The 25,804-nt window shown below is 45.3% G+C and overlaps 1 protein-coding gene across 2 annotated transcripts in view; it reads left to right on the forward strand.

The window, feature by feature from the left end:
- The window catches only part of CDYL (chromodomain Y like), a 171,456-nt gene that overhangs the window by 137,382 nt on the left and 8,270 nt on the right, over nucleotides 1-25,804 (forward strand). For both annotated transcript variants that reach the window (XM_028122876.2, XM_028122875.2), the window contains exons 3-5: nucleotides 15,215-15,471; nucleotides 16,776-16,948; nucleotides 22,591-22,801. In XM_028122876.2, the coding sequence (XP_027978677.1) occupies nucleotides 15,215-15,471; nucleotides 16,776-16,948; nucleotides 22,591-22,801 (641 nt within the window). The remainder of the gene's footprint in view (nucleotides 1-15,214; nucleotides 15,472-16,775; nucleotides 16,949-22,590; nucleotides 22,802-25,804) is intronic.

The raw sequence follows: 25,804 nt of genomic DNA on the forward strand, positions 1-25,804 counted from the left end.
GTTCCTCTGAAGAGTGGTGCCGACCTCAGGCGATCCTGTTGTAGGTAGAGTTAGTAGGTAACGTAAGTTCCAGCCTGGAGACGGGTGTGTGGTAAGCGCAGCGAGGAGGCATTTACCAGGCGCATGGGCTCTCTCCTCCCCAGCGTTCTCTCTGCCCACATGACTAGACTCACGGTGTGATTTTCTCCGTTTGTGAGGAAGCGGTCCCTTCTACCCTTCCTCCCAGGTTGGTGCCAGTAACCTGACGACTCTAGTTTGGAACCCTTACCACTGAATAAGCAATGGATTAGACATGTGTTGGGAGTTATAATTATAACAGCCCTTGATTTTTTTCTTTTTCCAGCTGGCTTAGAATACATTCTCTGGCCCCTTGGAAGGTCCTCTACGTTCCTCTTTCTCTAAACTGGATGTTTAGGTGTTACAGGCAGGTAGGTGAGCTGTTGAGCCCCTGTAAGCCTTCTCCATTGCCTCCAGCATTCAGTCTATTTTCTTTTTAACTTCTTATTTTTAACTTGGTATACCCCTTAAAAGGCTGATTTCAGCCAGTTCTTTTCCATCTTGGTTTTTTTAATGGCAAACCTTCATCAGAGTCCTTTGAATTTATATCTGGCCATCCGTTTCTTTGCTAATAGCATAGTACCCTAATAGTCCATATTCTGTTTTTTTATGAGGTATCTTCAATACATTTATTGAGCACTTATTATGTGCAAAAAGTACTTGAGCCAGTTAAAATCCAACTCTGTGAAGTCTTAAATAACATTACTGGAAATTTTTCTCATCTTCTGGAAGAAATTTAAGACAGTCATTGTCAATAATCACTCATTTACATCATTTACCTTCTGCTCTTTAGCTTTCCCCCTGTGTATCTTTATGCCACAGCAGGAAGCTGGGCATGATGGAGACCACATTTGTGCATCGAGTGCACGGGCCTCAGTGTGATCTCCACTTTCTGCTTCCTCACCACTCAGTGACCTCAGGCAAGACTGTTAAGCTCTGGATCTTGAGTTTTCATCTTGTAAAGGGGGATTTAGTGACAAGCCCCATACTGCACCCTGCAAGTATGGATGAGCCTGTGTGTGTCCGTTGTGGTCCCTCAGCCTCCATTTGTTTCTCTGACCTCTTACCTCCCTCTGAGAGAGTGGTCTGATTGATCGCTGGGGTTCCCCCCTTGCTTTTGGTGAAGAATAAGAAGAAAGAGTTGTCAGTGAATGGGGAATCCACTTTGAGGGAAGGTGATTAAGTGGAATATGGACATTTTACCTTTCCTAAATGATATTACTGAAAAATTATAAATCCAAGTAATACAAGAACCAACCATTAGGCTGTTTGAGGCTATTCAACTGTGACATTGTGAGCATGTTTCCTAAAATGCAGTCTTTAAAGAGGAAAGCAGTAGGATCTTGTCTGTATTGACCAGCACCTGAAAACTCCTTTTTGGTTTCCAGATCCTGGATTTTTACTGTTTCCTTTGACTTACTAAATTTGTTATTGGAGAAAAACCAGTCACGTTGAATATCTTTGAGTATTTCGAGTTTCTATACATTTCTTAATGCCCCTCTTTAATCTGTTTTAGCATCTCCTTATATTCTTGCCAGTGTTCTTTACTTCTAAGAATCACATATTATTTTTCTTTTTTCCCATTTCCTTATTTGTTTCAATTATTTGGACTTTAATGACCCTTCCTCTGATTTGGAGGAAATGTTATTGCTAATCTGGTCTCCATCTTCTGACTTAGGCGTTTCCCTTTGGGTTACCCTGAATGTCCTGTTTCAGACCACAAGTATGCTACATCAGTGGAAGACACCAAACCCATTTACCCTGCAGCCACGGTCCTCAGCCCTCAGTGTGCGTCAGCATCGCATGGGAAAGGCGCCAATGCTCCACTCCCAGAAGCCCCTGGGAGCTGGGAATGTGGCCCAAGGAGCATTTTGTAAAAACCTGCCTCATGATTCTACTGCCTAGTCCTGTTGAGAACCCCTGCTACCAATGGCAAAACATTGTAATTCCCATATCAAAGACTATATTGTTGTGTATATCCTGGTTCAGAATTCTTTGGTTTAATCAGGCTGATCTCATATAGGTTTTAGAAAACTGGCATCAACTAAAGGTTATTTAAAGTTACATAGTCTCATCAGTTGCTACTTTTTATCCCCAAATAGTATTTTTCTTTTTAAGTCTCCTCATTGCTTTTTCATACCTAATATTTTTAGGTTGGTTCTTTCAAAAAGTTAATTATTACACAGGATGATTTTAATTGAAGAAACCACAGCTTATGTTCTTTTTTCTGTTGATTTTCAGAATGCTTCCTAATTCTGTGTACTCTCAGTTTTTTTAACTAATTCATTTCATGGTTTTCCCTTCATCTGCTTTGAGTATATTTCTAGCATTTGTGAGTTATTTAGTAGTTTCACGGAAATAATTTGTATGCTTCACAGGCTAAAATGCCTTTTATGCAGCCTCCATTCTTAAGTATTCTTTTGCTCTTTAGAGAATGAGTTGTTCGGAGTATTTCTGAGTGCTAATACTGTGCCAGTAGCCTCTCAGTACAAAGTTTTGGAACCCGCTCGGCCAGCTAGCGTGGCCCTCGCTCATATTAAATAGCTGGGATGCAAATGCTTGTGCCTGGAACCTGGAGCAGAGTGCCTGATTAATTCTTAGGAGATAATGTCAGAGATGCAAAAGAGCCCCAACTTCTGGAAAACCTTAATTATTCGCCTGATAAGTTTTAAGTTTGAGGGTTTTTTTGGTTCTTGTCTTACAGGGCAAATACCCAATAAAAAGGTTTGGGGAAAGCCATTGTGGCCATAAGAGTTGGCCGTGGCTAGTGTATGGTCGCGAAACTAGAAGCCAGGGAGCAGTGAGGCTGATGGAGTGGTCAGGATACAGAATAATCACTGTGAAAATCAGGCAAATCAACAGAGCAATGCAGGGGCAGGGCTGAGGAGGCATTAACAAACTGGATGTGAGGGTGCAGGGTGATAATGCATCTGTCCCTTCTTCCCATTGCCACATGAGGGAAGACATGACCCTAGAGGCCTGTGACCCTGCAGGTCTCTAGCCAAAGTCAGGACAGTGACCCAGTGTCCTGCTGCACAGGGTGGCAGCAGGCCAGGGAGGGGAGACCTTGGTGACGCTGTTGAGAAAGCAGAAGCATGCAGATCAGATTGGTGGGTGCTTGGATCCCAGATTTATTCATTTATCAGATGCTACCCAGGAGTCACGTGCCATGCTGGGGTCCAGGCACAGAGGTGTCCTCCTCAGGGGAGTCAGCTCCTCACAGCCCAGTGTGACAAGTGCCAGAGGGTTCAACAGGCGACACCATGGCCCGATTGGGGCCGTCAGGGAGACCCCTTGTGAGGGCCATGCACAGAAGCACTGCCCAGGCTTTCTCTCTGGATGGTTGCTGCTTGCACGGTGCTCGGCAGTCTGAGCAGCCTTCCCAAACTTCTCCAGTGTAGCTGCAGTTAAGACACACATGTTATCTGCTGGCCTGGGTGCCGCTAGGCCACGGTCTCTGGTGTCTCCTAGTCTTTTCTAAATACAGGAATACTGATTGGTATCCACGAAATGGATTTTGTGTCCCAGAGCTTGCAAAGCACTGCTGTGTAGAACGGGGGAAGGTCATACAGCACCCACCCGTCTACCCCTCGACAAAGAACCCCAGAGCTGATGAACAGTCTAGGTGTAGGGTACCCATACTGAAATGGTTAGGAGAAAGGGGCCTTCTCATCTAGACCCAGTGTGGACGACAGTCGCTGCAACCGCTGGAATAGGAACGCGCCTGCCTCGGGCATTAGGATCGTGGAATGACTGGCAGTTTCGCCTGGCCTGGGCAAGTAGCTCATCTGGGAGAACATTGCTGTGGTTTCCAGCACATTTGTGGAAAGTGTGGTGGTGGTCACCAAGGATAGTCTGGCCTTCCCTCACATTTGCTCTGCTCCTTGTACTATTTTTCAGGGTCCAGAGGCTGGAGCAGCAGTACGTAATGACGAGAATACATGGTCGGGGCTGGGCACTGGGGAGGCAGGGAATCTGGTGAATCCACAGCATAGCCAAACATTGGGAATGGACAGGACAAGGGAGATGTGTTTGTGCAGCAGAAACTGGACAGACTTGGGGCGCCTGGGTGGCTCTGTCAGTTAAGCGTCTGCCTCCGGCTCAGGTCATGATCCAGGGTCCTGGGATCGAGTCCCCCATCGGGCTCCCTGCTCAACGGGAGCCTGCTTCTCCCTCTCCCTCTGCTGCTCCCCCTGCTTGTGCTCTCTGTGTCAAATAAATAAAATCTTAAAAAAAAAAGAAAGAAATTGAACCAACTTATTCTCTTTTTTTTAAGATTTTATTTGTGAGAGAGAGCACAAGCTGGGGGAGGGGCAGAGGGAGAGGATAAAGCAGAGCCCATCGCAGGGCTCGATCCCACAGCCCTGAGATCATGACCTGAGCTGACGTAAGAGTCAGATGCTTAACCGATGAGCCATCCAGGCACCCCCAGACTTACTCTTAATGATAACGATTCTTATATTTCAATTTGATTACATTAAATGTGTATGATGAAGAGGCTCCATGTCTTAAGTGGCTAATTTACATTTCTAAGTTAGGGTTTGTCCTAACACTGTACAAAAATAAAGCATCCCCAAGCACAGCACTTAGGGGCCTCAGTGGTGATGTAAAAGTAAGCTTGCACTTGATCTCTGAATCCGAAATCCAGAGCTGCAGGTGGTCGTCAGGCACATCTTACCAGTGGTGAGGGACCTGTCCTGTGGGCTAATCCTGAGGGACCTACCAGGGAGAGTCTAGGTAGGCTTCGAGTCACAGGAGAACAAGTGTAGACAGATTCTAAAGACCATTTGCACTCTCCTAACCCCTCCTGCAGGGTGACAGGTGAGGACTACATGTCCCCTGACGTGGGACGAGAAAGATGTGGCTGTGGCCAGCAATGTGATCTGAAGGGGAGGGGAGGAGCTCCTCACATCGAGGGTGGCTGGGATGGCCTTTCAGGTACCATTGCCCTTAAACACAGGTCTCCTGGGGAGGATTGTGGTGGCGGGTATTGCTCTTTGAAACAAAAAGGGATGTAATTAGCTTGAAAGTGAACGTGAAGCTCTAAAGACGGATTCGTGGGTAGAGATAGAGATTTGGGAGCAACCTGCTGTTGAGAAAAAAGGAATGGATCACACAGAGAAAGCTGAGCACACTTACAGGCTTTGGAACACAAACACACAACACTTTGCTGTCTCCAGTTGGAGAATCTCCCTTCAGCTCCGGAAACCTTGGGGCCCTTTGCTGTGGAAGCCCACTCTGGTGGGGTGAGGACAACAGTAGTAGCGTTTGGGCGGAGCCCCTGCATGGCATAGGAAGTTCTTCCGGGAAGGATTGGACTAATGAAGACCAAAGATCTCTGAATGTGGAGTTTGATTGTACACATTTCCATCCTCATTCCCCATTGAGCAGTTGCTTGTTGGTTTATGTACGGCCTCTTGAAGCACATCGTTAGTCGATGGCTTTATTTTTAAGGCCAGGTCTAAAACGTGACTGTGAATAAATTCTTTCTTGACTGAGGCAAAAAGAATAACTTTGATACTGAGCAGTGGAAAGAAGACCTACAGCCAGTTCTGCTTAATGCAACGTATGCATTCTTGAAAATCACGACTCTATGCAAAATCATGCACTAAAAACCACCAGACTTAGGTGGGAAATGGATGGGAGCCCAGCACTCAAAAACTGTGTCATTGGCATGTTTAAAAATAAGGAAGGACCCTAATAAAAGTGGTACTATAGTTGGACATATGAAATGGTTAAGAAAAACATAAATACTACAATAAATGTGGCACTTTATCATGAAAGAGGCGTGCAGTTTGCTGGTGGAAGTGGGCGTGGGAAGGGTTATTGTGAGGCAGTGGAAGGGGCATCTTGAAAGCACACAGAAAGCGGGGGTGGCTGGTGGAGGTGTGGGTTTTGTGTGTTCCTGCCCAACTAGGGTCACCTGAGTTGTGGTCGTACATTCAGCTGTCTCCCGACAAAATCAGGCATAAACAGAAGGTGAAATTTGCAATATGCTCAGAATTGTTCCTAATAGATCCGCCATGTTGGAGCAAAACATTATAGCAGCCCTGACCATGCATTACTGTCTTTTATGAAGACAGCTCAGAATAAGCATATATGGCCTTAGACCCAGAGATTCCCTACAGACAGGGACCTGTATTTGAAGGAAGTGGAGCAAAGAGACTTTTATAATTATTTATAAAGTGTTCATTCATTTAACAGGGTATGGGTAAAAGGGATACTAATGTTTAAAGCCTCCCTTTTACTTCCACGTTCATTGGAAAAGTTTTCTGTTAATGATTTCAGTTTGCAGATTATATAATCTGAATAAAATGGTAGGCATTTGTATGGCTAAATAGGATTAGGTTTAGCAGATGTGGAGGACAGTGTTTTGAAATGTTAAACTCTGTAAAGGAGGGTTAATAATTCTATAGACACTGTAGTGCTTGTTCTGTAACTTTAGACTAAAGAAAGCAACAGCTTGTTTTTAACTTTTCCTGCAACTCAGACCCATCACTGCCTTAACAACATACTACGTTTACGAACTTTGGATTAAACAACCCTAAACTATAATACACTTAGAGAAATAACAATAAATCTTTACCTATTTAAAAATAATATCCCAGAAATGTTTGTCTGGATTTTGGTTGCTATAGTCTGTTTTCAAGTAGTCCTTCCCCTGACGTCAGTAGTATATTGTAGAAATTTACAAAGTACGAAGAATATAAAAATCACCCATATCTCTGTCACCAAGAAAGAGCCATTACTAACATTTTCACATATTTGCATTTCTAATAAACTCACATGTAAGTATTGTTGATTACACTTTTTTTTACACTTACACCTTTTGATATCTTTCATTTTCATTTCTGTGCTGTATAATTTTGGGAGTAACAAAGTAAAAGAACACAAGCTTGAGAGACAGATCTGCAGATACAGCCCCACTTTCAGGTGTCCCCCGATGGATTTAAATCAGATTTATGTTAAAAGCTTGGCATATGTAACATATAATGTAAATGGTAGCTACTGTAACACACTTATGGACCTGGATGTTAACAGGCTTCATGAACATCCTGATGATGTGTCAGGGGGATGGGTTGGTCATTGAACCATTTCCTTACTATTAAAGTTAGGGCTCTTTACAGTTTTTCCATTTTAAAAAGTTATTTGAATAGCTTTTATATGTGAAAACATGCCCTCATCTAATTTCTTTTTCTTTTGTTAGAAATAGAATTCTAAGAGTGGAATTACAAGGGCAGAGGTTGGTGGACACACCTTATAAAAATCACTCTCCAGAAGTGTATCCATTTATGTATGTGTGCTCGTCACCAGTCCTGATCTAACTGCCATATTTAAAAAGGTTTCCTAGGGCGCCAGGGTGGCTCAGTCAGTTAAGTGTCTGCCTTCGGCTCAGGTCATGATCCCAGGGTTCCAGGATGGAGTCCCACATTGGACTCCCTGCTCCACGGGGAGCCTGTTTCTCCCTCTCCCTCTGCCCCTCCTCCCCTACTCGTGTTCTCTCTCTCTCTTCCTCGCTCTCTCAAATAAATAAAATCTTAAAAAAATAAAAGGTTTCCTAATCCGTAGGTAGAAAAGGTCATTTCATTTTTTATTTATGAGATCAATTTTTTGTGTTTTGGCGTTTTTATTCCTTCAAATGAATTTTTCTGTTCTCATCTCTGTGTTTTATTTTGAGTAAAGACATAGACTGTTTAAGAAAATTAACTACTTGATTTTTCATTACCACTTATTGAATGATCCTTACCGACTTCTATTTATCTGTAATGCCATAGATTGTCATCATCATAGGAACTAGTCCTAGGTTAATTCTAATTGGTCATCTTCTACACTAAAACCATGCCCTTAATAGCTATAAATATATAATTAGCAAGGTGCATTTCACTCATTTTCTTCAAAAATTTCTTAGCTTGTCTTCCAGCCAAATCTTAGCCACTGAGATTGCAATTGGAAGTCTGTTAGAATTAAAATCGAAATAGATCACTTTATATTATTTGGTGTTAATAAAATGGCACTGTGGTGTCACAAGTCATAAGTAAAATTGGCCTGTGGTTTTGTTTTGTGTCATCAGTGTCAAGTCCTGACATCAGAGTTAAATTCTCTTCTTCACAAAGTGAATTTGGTAGATTTCCTCCTTTTCTCGGAACTTTGAAGCCGTTTTCCTCTGTGGTCCATGGCTCCTACCGTGCCCAGTCCCAAAGCGCTTTTCAGAGGCAGTTGTTCAACTTTACTTTTATCTTTCCTCAGTTATTCTTTCTCTTTGTTTCTGTTGTGTCCGAGATCAGCCTTGAGAATTCATATTTTTCCAGAAAGTGGTCGATTTCTTGAGGATACTATCATGTATTATGTAGTGCACACAGAGTGGTTTTTACTCACTCTGGTTAGTTTGGTGTGGGTTTTTTTTTTTTTTTTCTTAAAGATTTTATTTATTTATTTGGGAGAGAGAATGAGAGATAGAGAGCATGAGAGGGAAGAGGGTCAGAGGGAGAAGCAGACTCCCCGCTGAGCAGGGAGCCCGATGCGGGACTCGATCCCGGGACTCCAGGATCATGACCTGAGCCGAAGGCAGTCGCTTAACCAACTGAGCCACCCAGGCGCCCAGTTTGGTGTGGTTTTGAGGCAGCCAGTTATTGCCTCCTACTTGTAGTTAATTAAACCTAGCTACAGTCTGTGCAGGTTCACTTTTCCCCATATGTTTACCACTTCCAGTGCTCTGCATTCTTGTGTATGTCCAAGCTTCTGTCAGCTCTCATTTTCCTTGAAAAACTTCCTTTAGCATTTCTTGTAATGCAGGTCTGCTGGCTACCAATTTTCTCTGCTTTTGTCTGGAAAAGTTTTTATTTCTCCTTTGTTTCTGAAGGACAAATATGCTGCATGTGTGCTGTATGCTATTTTTTTACTTCCTGCACTTTTTTTTTTTAAGATTTTATTAGAGCATGAGTGGTGGGAAGGGGCAGAGGGTGAAGGAGAAGCAGACTCCCCGCTGAGCAGAGAGCCCGAGGTGGGGCTCAATCCCAGGACCCTGAGATCATGACCTGAGCTGAAGGCAGATACCCAACCCACTGAGCCACCCAGGCGCCCCTACTTCCTGAACTTTAAAGATGCCATGCCTTTTCCACGGTCTTCTCTACTTTCAAAGATAAATATGCAGTTGTTAGGTTGTTCTACCTGTAGGTCTTTTTCTCTCTCTCTACTTTGAAGATTTTCTCTTTATCACTAGCTTTTGCAGGTTGATTATGATGTGCCTTACTTTTGTTTTCTTTGTGTTTATCCTGGTTGGTATGTGTTAAGCTTCTTGGGTCTGTAAGCTTCTGGTTTTCATCAGATATGGAAAACTTTTTTTTTTTTTTTTTTAGATTTTATTTGACAGAGAGAAACACAGCAAGAGAGGGAACACAAGCGGGGGGAGTGGGAGAGGGAGAAGAAGCAGGCTTCCTGCTGAGCAGGGAGCCCGATGCGAGGCTCGATCCCAGGACCCTGGGATCACGACCTCAGCCGAAGGCAGATGCTTAACCGGCTGAGCCACCCAGGAGCCCCAGATATAGAAAACTTTGAGCCATTATTTCTGCAAATGTTTTTTATACACATGCACACACTGTTTCTTGGACTCAAATTATACATATGCTGGATTGTTTGATGTCATCCTAAGGGCACTTGGGTTCTACTGTTTGGTTTTTCTTTTTTCTCTCTGTGCTTCATTTTGGATAGAATCCGGTGATAGTTCTCACGTTCTCTGATCTTTCCTTGTGTAGCATCTAATCTGTTAAACATACCAGTGAAATTCATATGTTCATGTTGTCATTTAAATTCTTGAGCACACTGAGGTGACTTACAACCATTTTGGAAATGTCCTTTTCTGTTACTCCATCGCCTCTCATTTTTAGATCTCTATTAAATGATTTAATCTTAATCATAGGTCCGATTTTTTTGCTTTGCATGTCTGTAATTTTTTGGCTGCTAAATGTTGTGACTTTTACATTTTGGGGCACTGGTTTTGTACGCTTTTAAAAGTGTTAGTTTTGTTCTGACAGCCAGTTGTTAACTTGCAAATCAATTTGATCCTTTCAAGGCTTATTTTTAAGTGTTGTTAGTGTAGTTCTAGAGTATCCTTTGTTCTAGAGCTAGATTAGTTCTACTACCGTTATGTGCCTGTTCCGGGATCTCAATCCAGTGTCCGGGGTGTTCAGTGAAGTCTCTCCACTCTGGCTGGTGACAACTCCCAGCCCCACGTGCACTTTGGCTATTATATGGCTTATAGGTAATTTTTTCCTCAAAAGTTGTTGTCTGCCAAACCTTGTGGAGTTTCACCTCGTGCATACTCAGATTGGTGTTCAAGAAGGACTCAAGAGGATCCCTAGGCAGTTCTGGAACTTTCTGTGGAGCTCCCTCCTTTTCAGTACCCCACCCCACAAATTAGAGCCTCCTGAGCTCCTCCTGATTTTAGGACTTTTGCTGGGCTGTCCCTTGCCTGTACCTACAGTGTGGAAATGGCCTCCAGGCAGAAGCCTGGGACGTCGTTGGGCTCACCATGCTTGGTCCCCTTCATGCTGGGAACATGGTCCTGCCCTGCCTGTTGTCCAGCATCTGAAACAGTTGTTAGGTAGATTTTCTTTTTTTTCCCCAGTTTTCTACTTCTTGCTAGAAATGCAGCTACTATTTCTTAGGGTTAGAAGCAGAAGGCACGTTTCATTTTTAGAGAGACATGCTTTTTGAAGCAGTGAATTCTAACAGGTTAACAAACACATGTTTGAGGGGATTCTTTGTGCTCTCAAGCATGTTAAAAGAATACCATTTATTAGGAGAGGCACTAAAATGGGTTTGTTCCTTGCTGGCTTTTCACCAGTAAATCCTAGGAAGGCATTTAGTAGTCTCTGAATCCAGATCCTGAAGGAACAGTCAGCTCACTGAGAACATTTGCTCCACTTTGTCATCAGAGCTTTTGCTCTAGGGAGTCACAGTAAATTTTCACACAGTTTACATGTGGAGGGCATTTTTCCCTGAATCTCAGTGTTTACCTTTTAGGTTGGTCATTAGCAGTTGATTCTGCTCTAAAGCATACTGCTTGCTGTCCCCAGATTGGCACCAGGTGATCAGCCGTGTGACGTTGGGCAAGCCACTTAACTTCTCATCGCTGCGTGGAGGGAGCCGGGCTGATGGGACTTGAAGGGCCCTTCCATTCATTTCCTCAGTGAATATTGAGTGTTCCAAGCCCTGAGGGTACATTAGCAAAGGAGACAGGGACCCTGCTGTCACGGAGCTCAGTGGAGTAGGGCAATAACATATACACCATGAATCAAAAATCAAATGAGGAAGACGTACCTTTGGTGAGGAGGGCTATGAGGAAAACAAATGGGGGCAACGTGAGTGGTGCTGGGAGGGGCCCACGTTAGGGGGGCGCTCCATAGAGGCTCGTCTGTGGACGTGATGCTTGAGCTGCCATCCAGATGAGCAGGAGGAACCAGCTGTTTGAGGCTGTAGGGCAAGGACATTCTAGGCAGAGGGAGGAGCAAGTACAAAGGCGTTGAGGTGAGCACAAACCCGGAATGGGTGAAAGACCGCCATGGCTGGGTTGTCATGAGTGAGGGGCTAAGGGGTACAAATGACAGTGGGGGAGGAACTCGGGGGGGGTTCAGGACCCGGCTCATGCTGGCAGTCTGATTCCAAGACTAGGCCCTGCTGTGAACACTTCTCTACCCACATAGGGCACATTTTGATGTCACGTGGCCCCCAGAGGGAAATAACAGAGGGCCCCAGGAGTCCTGCTGGGGTGGGTGTGCTGTTGAGGCACCGGCAAGGTCACAGGGCCTGAAATCAGCAGGGACCATGATGGCAGCAGTGAGCCAGGGCAGTTTTAACAAGGAGATGAAGGCCAAGTTCAACAATCCTGGTCAGCATGAGCCAGCATGAATCCATTTCCACATTTGCAGAACCACGGATAGCTCCGTAAGACCTGTTGCCTCGAAGAAAAGAAAATGGGCTTATGGTGAAGTGCACATATAAAGGGGACATGGACCCCATAGCCTAGAAATCCTGCTTCTGTGGAAAGAAGCCCCCAGGAAATCTGCCTCTAGGGTTAAGGAATGAGTGCCTTTTAAACAGGGAAATAAAAGAGACTGAGAGAAGCAAGAGCAGTTCAGGGGGAAAGGGGGCCAATCCAAAGTCAGCAGGCTTTGTCCTGGCCGAACGCAGCCACCCAGCCCTCAACAGCCCTTCCCCTGTTTGCTGGGTCCTTCTCACTGTGTTCTGATACAGCGCCAATTAATTCATTTCGGGGTTAGTAACTCTTAAAAATCCAGACACTCTCACCTGTTGTTCCGAGCATACTGGCCTGTGTTGTCTCCCAGAACCCCCTCCTCCTGGGCACACTGCAGCCTCCAGTCCGTCCCCACTCACTTCGCTTTTGTCCCATCACCCTCGCCTCCGAGTCAGACGGCCACCGGCTTGCCTCTCTGCGCAGGATGGCTCCCCGTGGGGTCTCTTTTTAGGCAGGGAAGTCATCATCGTCAGCTGTCCCCTCCTCCAGGTCAGCGTCCTCTCACCTGGCAGTTGTAGTTCTGTGCTCCTTAAAACAGCATGTTAACAGATTCTTGATTTGAACAGGCATGCTTTTTTATTTAACAACTTTTATCTGTCTTTCATTATATCCTGCAGTCTGGCTTTTTTACCCTTAGCGCTGCAGTGACACTGCTTGCCCGAGTTTATTAATGGCTTCTAACCTCCTATCCATTGCCTCGCCTCCATTCTCCTCCACCTCTCTGTGGCATATGCCACCGTTGACACATCCTCATGGCCACAGCATCTTCCCCTTCCTTTGAGGGGAGCCTCTTACTGCCTTTCTGCTTCCTCGCTGCCTCCTGGCCCTGCACGTGGCTCTCCAGCTCCTCGCTCTTCCCTTTGGAGCTCCTGCTTCTCGATTCAACCATCATTTCCAGGCACCAGCTCCCAAGTACTCATCTCCACCCTGACTTCTCTGGCCCTCACTTCTGATCTCTGGGGCATCTACACCTGAATAATAGCTGTAGATAAAATTGTTCTCCTCCCCTGGCTATGTGAGACTCCCCTGTGGTGCCCCATCTCCTGGGCACCCAGGCTTAATGGTTTCAGGGATATCTGTGATCCATTTCCCTGTTACCCAAGAAGTCCTCTGGTCATGTTGCCTCTAGCTGCAGTGGAGTGTGTTGAGGATGGTGGACAGAGAGAACACAGATGAGGAAGGTTCTGATGAAGGAGAGGTTGAAAGTTAAAGAAAAAGGATCCTTGCTAGCCTCCTCAGATTCAGGATACCCTGTGTTCCTGGTAACAGCAGCCTATCAAATGCTCTTTCAATTGGAAATACTTGCCAGCATTGGAATGACAGAGGCCAAGGTAGTATTAGCATTTATTGCAGTGTGGATCGGTAAAATGGATTATAGAACATCCATTCAGTGCACTGGTATGCGGCCTTAGAAAAGAACAAGGAAACTGACCCATTAAGACAAGTTCTAAGATACTGTCAAATGATAAAAGCAAGATAGGACAAAATACTATGTCTAGTGAACTACCACTTGTGTTTTTTAAAGGAGGGTGGAAATCTTTTTATTCTTACTTGCTTATGTATACGTCAAGACACTGTGGAAGAATCCCAGCAAACCAGACTCAGTAGCTAACTGGAGGGTGAGGGTCCTGGGCAGATGGAGAGCAGAGGTGGTGGGAGGCCTCTTACCATTAATAGATCTTTTTACATTTGTAGATTCTTGAACCGTATGCACATATTAGAGGCTATAGCCTCTTCCGAAATTTCAGAAAATTGAATTTATTTTTTTTTTTAAAAAACCTCTGAAGTATTTCTACCAATTGAATGAAAGTCCTCTTGTTTTACCAAGGAGATTATTTGACTTCTCTAGATGTCCATTCCTGAGTGTTTTCTGGTGGCCTTGGCTTATTTTCTTTCGCTGTGGAGGAAATACTTCTGACCCTCCAAGAACCTCTGCTAATTTTATTAATAAAGCTTGATCCAGTTTTCTTACATTTCTTTCCCTTTCTTCTCCTACCCGAAGGCTCTGTATATTCATTACCAGGTGAGATAATACTCAGACGGTTCATGTGACTAGGACTATAATTATTCATTAATACTTGAATTCTTACTCTGATGTAACTTGATAACTCTAGGAAAGCATTAAATGAATCTCTTGCCTTTATTATAAGAAATATTAAGATCAGGAGACCATGTGTTTAAGACATGGTTTAAGACAACCACATTGATGCTGAGAACTGACATAGGAGGGAAAATTAGCAGAACACTTTTATGTGGCAGGAAAGAGCATTGTCTTGAAATTGTACTTAGAAGACTGTTTGAAAATGTGGAACTGGGACCAGTGGGCAGAGAGCAGTCACATCCCAAGGCATCAGAAGAAAGAACTGAGAGGCTTGAGTGCCCCCCAAGGGGGCGTGGTCTGCAGTGGCAGCTACAGCACCACCACCTGTGGACCAGCAGAAACAGGTGGTCACGTGGCGCATCTGTACACACCGATCTTGCATTCAGAAAAAGACATTTCAACTGAATGGCTGTGGCTCGAATAATAATATTTTCTTGAACCAATTTCCTTTTTTCCTTCAACTTCTCAAGCCTGGAATAGGTACTCTTCGTGAGACCCATTCTTTTTTAATCCCATTCTCGAGAGGTCTCAAATTTTGTAGCTTCTTTTCAGCAAGTACTTTCTATCTTTATTTTTTAGGCAAAATAAGCAAGAGGATGATTTCCTTGTCAGACTTTGAAGGAAAACAAAAGCCTTTAAAAGCAGACGTTTTAGGGGCACTTGGGTGGAACAGTCGGTTAAGCGTCTGCCTTTGGCTCAGGTCGTGTTGCTGGGGTCTTGGGATCGAGCCCCGCATGGGGCTCCCTGCTCAGTGGGGAGCCTGCTTCTCCCTCTCCCTCTGCCCCTCCCCCTGCTTGTGCTTGCTCTCTCTTTCTCTCTCTCACTCTCGCACTGTCTCTGTCTCTCTCAAATGAATAAATAAAATCTTTTTAAAAAATAAAAGTAGACTTTTTAACAGCCTCGCTTTTAATACGTGAAGTTGGGGGTTCATAATAAGCACTTTTACCCAATTCAGAGGTGACACCGGGGAGGGACTTAGTAGCTGGACATCACAGACCACTGTGATTTCAAACTCTCGGCAGGTTCGTCTCCGTTTATGGATGCGTTAACAGCCAATGGAACAACCAACATACAGACATCTGTTACAGGAGTGACAGCCGGGAAAAGGAAATTTATTGACGACAGAAGAGACCAGCCTTTTGACAAGCGGTTGCGTTTCAGTGTGAGGCAAACAGAAAGTGCCTACAGATACAGAGATATTGTCGTCAGGAAGCAGGATGGCTTCACCCACATCTTGTTGTCAACAAAATCATCAGAGAATAACTCACTAAACCCAGAGGTGAGAGACGTTCCTTGAGCTGATTTGTGCTTCATGTTTCTCCACGCCCTTGTGTCCGGGGCTTGCTTTGCCGAATCAGTGCTCTTTGGGCCTTTTCTAACTCGCCTTCTGGGCGGTTGCGCAGTCCCACCAGAAGGTAGGAAGCAGGGGTGAGGCTGGGCCGGCTTGCTCCCTACCGCACTGCGCCTGCATGCTCGTGCCAGTGCAGCTGGGGCCGAGCGTGCCTGGGGTCTACCTCCGTGCCCCGGGGTGGGGCTGTGCTGGGCAGGGGGAGCGGCCACCTCCAGGTCACCAGCTCTCAGCCTGCGGGCCACGGGGGCCTATCCAGACTCGCATATGAAGTGCATGTGGGCACATGCTTTTCTTTAGCTTTGTTCAGACAAGATTAAAACGGCCGGGGTCCCAGGCCCTTCATTCCTACGGATCTTCAACATCGTCGTGGAACTTCGTTCCCGCTGCAGGGACCTGGGCACATGTTCGTTGCCGGGAGTACCAGGCAAAGCTGGCTTTCAGGGATCCCAGGAGATAGGTGCTTGCAGAGGTTCAGAACAAACTCTAAACTATCTAAGATGGGAAGTACTGGAACCCGAGCTGTGCCCCCATAAGATTCTACATTCTGGCGGTTGTTTTCCACTTGTGAGCAGCTCAGTCAAGTTTTTTTCTAGACAAGAAAACCAAACTACACAAAGTTTATATGTCTGGCCAAAGTCACATGACAAACCAGTTCGGGGCTAGTTCCTGGTACGTTTTTAAACTGCAGAGTCCCTTCATTGGTTATTTGTAAATGCTTCTCTATAGAGATCATTTTCGGTGGTCTTACGCCCTTCTAAAACGACTCCGTGCTAATGTGCCTATGCACCAAACTTCTGGGGTTTCTGTCCCATGTGTGGTAGGCTAGTGTTAAAAGGGGGGAAAAAAAAAAAGGGCAGAGAACCCTAGTTTCTTTCAACTGGTTGAATGTGCCACCTGCTGTCCAAACTGTAGAAATGCCAAGTGGATATCCTGTGTAACTTGCCTCATCTACTGAGAGTCCCAATGATTAGAATATTACGGTAACTCAGATTTACGTGTCTTTCTAATTATGCTCTGTTCATAATTAGTTATGTAACTTACACTATCCCCAGCATTCCCCCTCTCTGATTATAGAAAAGAAGAAGTTTGTGAATTATTTAAATTGTGGTAGACAGAGGAGACGGTATCCGGCTTCTGCACTTTCTCTGGGTCCAGATTATCCAGGAACAAAATGCTTTTAGGGTTCCGTATCAGAAATACTCTTTGCCACTTTCCCTTCTGGTGACTTCCAGGTAATGAAAGAAGTCCAGAGTGCCCTGAGCACAGCTGCTGCCGACGACAGCAAACTCGTGCTGCTCAGCGCGGTGGGCAGCGTCTTCTGCTGCGGCCTCGACTTTATTTATTTTATCCGGCGGTTAACAGATGACAGAAAAAGAGAAAGCACTAAAATGGCGGAAGCTATCAGGTATGCATAAATGGTGTTTTTTAATGGTGGGTTTGAGTGTCTTGGTTTGAGTGGATCCATCCCTGGGAGAACAGGCTCCGGCAAGCCTTGTGAGTAAAACGCATGTCTCCTTCCACTGAGAGACACTAGTATCAAAATTAATTAAATCATCTGTCTTTTCTGTGGGCCTGGCATAAATTACTACTTGCCTTGAGCAAATAACTGATTTCAGGGCTGGCTCAAACCCAGTGAGTACGCGGGGAATGTTCTAATGATTCGCGTGGACAATAGCATATAGCCAGAGTTTCCATTATTTGTACTATGAGCGTGTTCTGTCTTTAGCCCTTAAATAAAGATGCGTTCTCTTTCACATAATAACTTACCATTTGCTTGACTCTGAAAGAAATTGGCCAGGCTTTATGACAAGCTGGTTCCATAACATCACATGAAAAGTTTGTTTTAGTACAAGCCGTACACATTCTTGTTCAAGTTCATCCCGAGTTCCCGAGTTCCAACTACCCATAAAACTCGATCATGTAGAGTGAAAAGTAAGAGTTCCCTTTCTCTCACATGCTCCCCTCCCCCAGGGACCCACCGTTCATTTATGTGTTCCCAGGCTTTTTCTAAACACTGTCAAATATTCATTCCATACATATTAGAAATAGTATAGATTTATTTTTAGTTCTGTTAAATAAATGGAATTATATTGTGTGTTCTCTTGCAACTTACCTTTCCATTTAACAGTGTGACTTTAGAGATTTCCATTTCTTCTGTTTGGGGATTTTCCACTGTTATAACATTGCAAAAAGCTTCCCCAGAATCACGTAACTCTGCTGTAAGCATACCCAGGGACATATTCTGTTTCCGTATTCCTCACTTCTCATGCTAATCACTGTAAGTATAATTTAAAAAGATCTAATTATTTAGAAATTAATTTTATTTGAAGTAAATGAAACCCAGTCACCAACCAGGAAGACCATTGTACTGCCCTTCCCACCTCCCTAAAATAACATATCCCTGGGTGACCCCTAAGAACCCCTTGCATATGCGTTTGTCTTGGTGAGGTACAGGAGGACAGGAACTTAAGACGCACAGATGTACAAAGTAAACTTGGTCGGATCTTCTCCAAATCCCCACATACCTGGAGAGTTGAAGTTGAGCTTCTTTGGATGGTTATTGGGCTCTTTGTGGCTGAGACCCTATGACCTGGTCTTGGGGCATGGGGCTGCCTAGACCCCAAACCATCCTTAAAGGTGCATGTTGGGATTAGTGGAAGTTCTGTGTTGGTGGTGCAGAGTGAGGCAGGGCATCTCTCTGACAGACTTCCCCAAGATGGTTCTGATGGGTTGCTGCCCTAATCAGCCCATCAGAGGAGTCCTGGAACCCCATACCTTGGGATTTCAGGGCATTGCCTTGGCCTTTTATAACATTTTTAACAATTTTCAGAATTTATATATTTTGTCACTGTGTACAGATGTATGCATGCATGCAAGAGGTTCCTTTTTTAGGTTATCATATGATCATTGTTTTTTCAAAAATAGTTTGAAATTTTATAATCTGTTTTAATTAAGTATTGTCTCTGGTCTCCTAAATAATTTCAAATTTGTAGTTTACTGGATAAGACCATCTTATTACTCAATTTCAAATTAAAGTGCTTGATCAATACACACAATTAACTTGACAGTCAGCACCTCTAAGACACCGTGTAGGTATTCCTGATTGTTAACCTATCCCATCCTTTCAGGATGAATTACCATGGGTTTCATTTTCATTCTTTAAATACAAACTGTTGTGCCTCGGGCAGTGACTTTGTAGATTTTTCTGTAAGCTCACCTTGACTTTACACATAATACTGTGATTTGGGGGAGTTCTGCTGTAATAGAGAATCAGATTCATCTGCCCGGGCCTTCTGCGTTCTGGCTCTTTTCTCCCCAGAGGCACTTCCCTCAGCTCCACTCCTAAACCTCGGGGTCACAGCCCTGGTCTGGCCCCTCCTCCCAAGCTGAATTGCCCTTGACAGTGGCTGAGGCTTGCATTGTTGATATTAGAAACCTCAGAGGAAAGATGGTTGGAGAGACCGCATTTGGGGAACCTTTAGGTAGCTTCAGCAGCCGCCCACTCCCATCCCTTGTCCAGACCCTCCCTCTCCCCGGTCACTCTCCTTGCCCCCCACAAAGTAGCTTTCCTAGGAAAAGGCCAAATTTTTAGGGAAGCCCAGTTGGTTCTTCTTTAAATGAATATATTTTTATCAGTGTGAATTTTTCTTCATGTACTCTGGCAAGATACAAAAATAATGAGTTATACCAGATTCACTTAACCTTTGCTCTTGTTCATTTGCATTTAAATTAATTTTTACATGTGTAAGATCGGCTTTACACACATAAAGCTGTATGTTTTTTATTTCTGTGTGTCTTGTCTTGAATTTCTTAAAACTTTGGGGCAAAGAACATCGCTAGAGCAAGTTTCCCCCCATAAAAAGTGGGAAATCGGAAGATGAGGTTTGAATTTGATTGTCAGGTGTCCACTACAGCTAATTCCATTATCAGGACTACTGGTCATAACCAGCTTGCAGATTCATTGTAATAAAAACATTCACATTAGTGATAAAAACAAAATGATAATAAATCCATCTATAACATTAGGCTTTTGAAGTCTGTGGGAACAGTCGCTGCCTGTTAGTGTCTGAAGGACTGGGAGCCTCCTTGCCCCGGAAGGCAGGCATCTTCTTCCCCCATGGAGTGAGAGAAGCAGAGATGTGGGGAGACAGCAAAGCTGACAAGCACCTGACCTCTCCCCATTCAGTCCTGTCCAGACCTTCACAGTGAAAGGAGAGCTCCCTTGAAAACCTGCAGTGAACTCTAGCTATTGAAACTGCAGATCCTGCTGGCTTTGTTTTCCCCAAACAGTTCCTACACTCTTGTTCGTAGGTGATTTTCTAACTTTTTTGGTGATATCCATGAAGTAGTGAATAGTCTTCAAAAGAATGGATAGAAGTTTGTTGTTTAATTAGATTAGAAGTCTTTTTAAACTCCTTCTATGACAAATATGACCTCTTTCCTTCCCTGCCATACCCACCACAGACTTTATAGCTCAGTTCACATACAGTTCCCAGAAAGCTGAAAATTAAATTCAGTATGTTGCATTGACCACATTGGAACATTCATGCATTTTGATTTTAAGTTCTGAAATAGACTTGCCTTTACACCCCCTAAAAGCAGTGGCCCAGCCCTCCATGAAGGCCAGGCTCCTGAGAGGCGTCCCGGGGCCCGAAGGCAGCCCCCGCCTCCCTGTCTCTGGTCGCAGTGTGGCCAAGCCTTTGTGGCTCTGCAAAGTTTCTACTAAACAGAAAAAAAAGTATTTCTATGAAGTTTGTTGTTGTTTTAAAAAAAAAAAAAATTTTTCTGTAGGCCATGCTCCTTTCTGACATCTCAGAGCTCACATACCCGAATGTTCGGCTGTGTCCTCTGAAAGGGGAAGATGATCTTCGCTGAGCGAGCCAGTGAATTCCTACCCCTCCCAAAAGCAGCCACCGATTTCGGATGAAGTTATCATTCCAGGCAAAAATAAAAATAACTTGGGGAGGGGGGCTGAGGAATCAGCTTCAAACAATTCTCCAGGCTTTGATTTTGCAGTATCTATTTTAGAAGCATCTTTTTTCTTTTATACAAACATATAACGTGAGAAGGAACACTGCCTTGTGGAGTGATTGATTCCTTTCACCATTTCTCTATAAAGTGACTCTCTTACTGCAATATTTGCTCATTTCTTTCATGTTACTCTGCCATCCCATTCATGGTTTCCAGATGTTGTTAGCACTAGCACAGCTCCCCCTCAGCCCCTGTTCACATGAGGCAGATGAAAGCAGGGTGACTCCAGGGCACCTGGGGACAGATTTTGAAAACGTCTGCTCTGTATCATGGAGACCTTTTCGAGAGTCATCAGTAACTGAGCGTAGTAAATGTATTTCCATCATGTCATTGACCCAGAATCCTCAAAAGGTGGCACAAGTGAAGTAGCTTCATGTAAATTGTCTATATTATTTCAAGAACCTATTTAAAAGGTTGTCTGGCTCTTTGTATCATTAAAACCCAGTGTGATCTTTCTAACAACGCCTTAGGCTCTCATTTAGAAAGTCTTACTGCAACTCATTCATTTGAATGAGTCAGTTCTTAATGTAAAGAGCCCACCAACCATAGTGTAAAGAGCCCACCAACCATAGGGAACCTTGGGGGCTGGGCTGAGGTCTGCACTGGCTGCAGGGTACTTTTGAGAATACTCCCTGGAGCTAGGCATGCAAACTGCCAAATTCTGCAGTGCGTCCTCTCTTCTGTTCTTCGCGCGCGCGCACGCACACACACACCCCAAACCTCCCTAACACACACACACACACACACACACCCCAAACCTCCCTAACACACACACACACACACACACACACACACACACACACACAAACCCCAAACCTCCCTAACCTGCTCCCCCTCCAAAAACTATATGATCCCTCAGTGTCACTATTTGGGGAGATGGGGAGACCACTTAAGATGTTAAGTCCTGATTTCCAGAGGTAATCTGAGTAGATCTGCTGTAGCTTTTAAATTGCTGAATTGCAGAGAGCAACCAGATTGTTATTTCTGGTACTGAAGATGGGGGTCAGGTTTAGAATTCTGTAATTCTGAGCTAGAACTCTGACTGCCTTAAAGGAATTACCTTCTGTTTTTGTTGGTGCATGTTTGTCTTTTTCTTCACCATGTTAAATCATAACGAGCAGCAACCTCTGAACATAAAATTAGATTCTAGTGGTAGGAAGAAGATGCACATTCCCAGTATGGCATGGCACCAACCTACCCTAAATTGAAAAGCAGCCTCTCCAGTCTGATCCTAAAACAAATCCAAAAAGAGCATTGGCGTGGTTTTGAAATCCACATCCTCTGTGAAGGCTGCCCTACCCCTAGTCATGCTGTCCTTTGCAATCCTGCTGTAATTGTAATCTCCAGCACACAGTGCGGTACACAGGGGTGTACAGGCAGTGTCTCTGCTGCTTACTGGCCTTCCTTGGATCTCCAGTCTTAAACCAGCCTGGAAATTTCTTGTTTCTACATCCCTAAGTCATTCCATCTAATTCTGGACAAACTCAGGAAATCTCTGGTGTGTCCAGTCAATGAGTTGCCTGAAATCACATACCAAGTCCAGACCCCGATCCTATGGGTCATAACCCCAACCTCTTGGTCTTTGCTCAACACCAGACAGTCTTGGGAGGCCCCGTGCCAGGTTTTCTTTGGGAGAGCTTCTAGATTGGTCATCGGAAGCCCACAGTGTTTATTGGGCTCCTTATGTCTTAAAGGGAAAAAAGGTTGTGGAGAAAGATGGATTAGTCCTAGAGCCCAGGAGCCAGCTGCAAATCCAAGAGCAGCCTCTGACTGGACTTCACCCGTAGTCTTTACACAAGTCCTGTAGGCACTCTAGCATAGCGTCCACGGAATCATCGGGCCTTTAAACACACAGTAAATAAGACCATGGCCCACTTCTGGGAGAGCCTTCAACAAATCTCAACTTACATTGATTTCTGTAGAGTTTACCTCTTGGTATATTGAATCTATAATAGATTTTTCTGTTGCTCACATACACAATGTTTTGAGTAATTTCCCATTTATTTTTCATTTTAGAAACTTCGTGAATACTTTCATTCAGTTTAAGAAGCCTATAATTGTAGCAGTAAATGGCCCAGCCATTGGACTAGGAGCCTCCATATTGCCTCTTTGTGATGTGGTTTGGGCCAATGAAAAGGCTTGGTTTCAAACACCCTATACTACCTTCGGACAGAGTCCAGATGGCTGTTCCACCGTTATGTTTCCCAAGATTATGGGAGGAGCATCTGTGAGTACCTCTATTTTTTAAAATTATTCTAGAAGACTTCCTGAAGAAATCTAGTTTGGTCATTGTTTTTCTAAATATATATAGGGTGTCATTTTGTGGAGACTTCCTACCAAATGCACTTGTAGTTCAGTTCTCTTCATTAACTCATATTCTTAATTCATGAAATCATAGGAGGTTTTTCATATTTTGGTTCATAGAACATTTATTGACACTGGCTTGCATCATTTTCTAGAGAAGGACCTTATTCAGTGAGCAGTCTCTCTCTGCATAATTGACACTGATATCCGTTATTAGTAAATACCCAATTTGTAATCCAAACAACAGAGTATGCCACCAAAAGTTTCTTGACGTAAGAACCTAAGAGCTGCACTTTTAAGAGAAAGCAATGAAGGAGCTAAGTTGATTAGGATAAGAGAAGTCTTCTCATCTGATTGTGGAGCTTTATTTTTTTTTAACTGTTTAAGCCATGCATAATAAGAATTAATGTTTGTAGCTTTTGATTTTTTTCAAGCAATTACGCACATTGCATTTCTTACTCCATGAAGTAGGGCAAGAGGTGTCACAGGTTAGGGTCTTCAAAAGCCAGCACTGAGGTGGAGTTTGTCATGGTGGAGCAATATTCCATAGTCCACACCTGTTGGTAGGATAGCAGCGGTTAGGGGGCTGGACAGAGGAAGGCAGGCCCAGCAAGGCTTGGGCACGTCTGGGGAGCTCTGGGGCATGTATGGCCTGTCACAGTTGTCCCACAGTGGACTGAAACAGCTGGTTCCTTTATGTCCATCATCACCGAGCGTGGGCTGCCCAGGAAGAGCGCCATGACCGTGGATGAGGCGGCTCTCTGCAGCAGAGGGCATCCCCGAAGGAGCTGAGGGCTGGCTGCTGACAGCACTGCCAACAGCTGGGACAGCAAGCCCACCCTCGGACGGACCTCAGCAGCACATCCCCATGTCCACCACAGTCCACCCTTTGGTCCTTCCTATCCACCTCTTCATACACATTGAGGGGAGCTGCTCTTCCCGGGGAAAGATGTAGAGAAGGATTAGCCACTGATGACTGTACAGGCAAGAACCACCTAGATGTTCAAGTTGGCGGGTAAAAGTATAATGAGAAAATGGATGTTTGCATCCTCTCATTATTTGTGGTGGGAAAAATAGTTAACTTTACAGTAGAGAAGACTGGCAGGCATCACCTTACTGAGTGGTCCGAGTCCCCAGAAATAAGACCCGTCATTGGCCCCCGACCTGCTGCAGCGAGAATGACATGGCGTCGCTCTGCCAGAGTCCTGCCCCGTTGGCATCACCTCTGTCGGGTCTGGAGAGAGTACCAGACAAGCCCGGACTGTGGCACAGTCTGCAGATGCAGGGCCCTGCCAAAGGGCCACAGAGGTTGGAGAACTCACCGGAAGACCTCGGCACCGCCCCACACTGGAGGGGACAGAGGGGCCTGACAGCTCCGTACAGATGCAGGGATCTCAGACGCAGTTCAGGGTCAGAGGAAGGACTTTCCTCGGAAAAGTCGCAAACTTTGCAGACAGTCTGTGATTTGACTCATAGTATTCTGTTGATGGTAGTTGTCCGGTTTTGATCATTATAAGATGTCATAGAAGATGTTAATGTTGGGAGAGTGCTCAGTAAAGCATTTATCATCTCTCTACTGCTTTTATAATCTTCCCATAAGTCTAAACTTACTCCCAAAACAAAGTTGAAAGAGGAAGGAGTTTACTGGGCCCACACAGCCCCCATTGCCCCATCTGGTCTCAGAGCCACCCCTGTGCTCGTCTTCTCCCTTCCTGTCCGGTCCCACCCACGGCTGCCACCTCCTCTGGCCTCAGCGACCCTCCTGTGGTGGGACGCTGCTCCCCCCACCCCAGAGTTGCTGCACTTGTGCGTTGGTGGCTGTGGCCCGGCGGGACCCCAGGTGCACCGGTGGTAGTATTCATAGCCTTACGCTGGGTGGGACCCCCGCTGCATCCGTTGGCCAAGCGTGCTCCCTTGGGGGCCAGTAGAGCCCTGATTTAAAGGCAGGAGGCAAACGGCCCTCAGATCATTGGTGGGGAGCAGGGGCGGGGGCAGGTGCAGCCATGCCCCTTCCCTCCCCTCGTTTCCCAGTCCCGACTGTTCTTTCTGTTGGGGACTTGGTACCGTATCAAGGTCTTTGATGCACTGCATACACTGTAACTCAGAAGGGGGTGCCACCTCTAGGCTGGTACTCCGCCTGCACTCAGGCCATCCCAGCGCTCTATCAGCAGCAGCCTCTGGAAGTGTCGAATATGACACGGTCAGAGGACCCATGGTCATGGGCCCGCTCTCCCCAGCCCCTTTGCTGCGAGGGGGATCTGGCCTGGCACACCCTATGCCTGCAGACCGGGCACGTTATGAGCCTCGGAGAGTGGTGCTTGTGAGGACCTCAGGCAGGAAAACAAACCCAGACCAGAGTGAGCATCTATTCCTGTGACAACAGTCAACCGGCCACCAAGCGGCCGACTAGCTGGTCTCAGGAGTATTGCCAAGCAGGTGGCTCGGCATTACTATCTTGCTGGAGGCTGGATGTTCTGCGGTGGCAGTAACTGAATCAACCTCAGTGAGTCAGAGCCCATGCCCTTGAGCTGCATGTCCCACACACCCCACAGCCACTCCGTACACCTGTCTCTTGTGCCGGCGCTGGGGCAGCCGGCGACCGCGCTGGTCTCCCAGAGCTGTTCAGTTCCTCTCTGTGGTACATGCTCCCTGCTGGACACTGATGTCACACAGCCATGTACACACTTCCCCAGCCATCGACATGCCAGACCCCTTGTTCCCAACCTTCCAGGCCCCTGACCAGCCAGCCAGGCCCTGGGTCACTGCGTGTTCTCCCCTTGAGCCACCTCTCCTTCCACAGCAGGTGGTGGACAAGGCGTATCCCCTGTCGGGGAGTGTTTCCCTTTGGGGGAGGCTCCCAGGCACTTGCCGGCTGTGTTTCAGTCTGCACACCTGAAAACAGAGCCAGCCCACCCACACCCCAAGC

Source organism: Eumetopias jubatus, unplaced genomic scaffold, assembly GCF_037043125.1.
Source record: "Eumetopias jubatus isolate StellerSeaLion01/CBP00866 unplaced genomic scaffold, mEumJub1_p1.0 scaffold_6, whole genome shotgun sequence".
In the NCBI taxonomy this organism is placed as follows: Eukaryota; Metazoa; Chordata; class Mammalia; order Carnivora; family Otariidae; genus Eumetopias; species Eumetopias jubatus.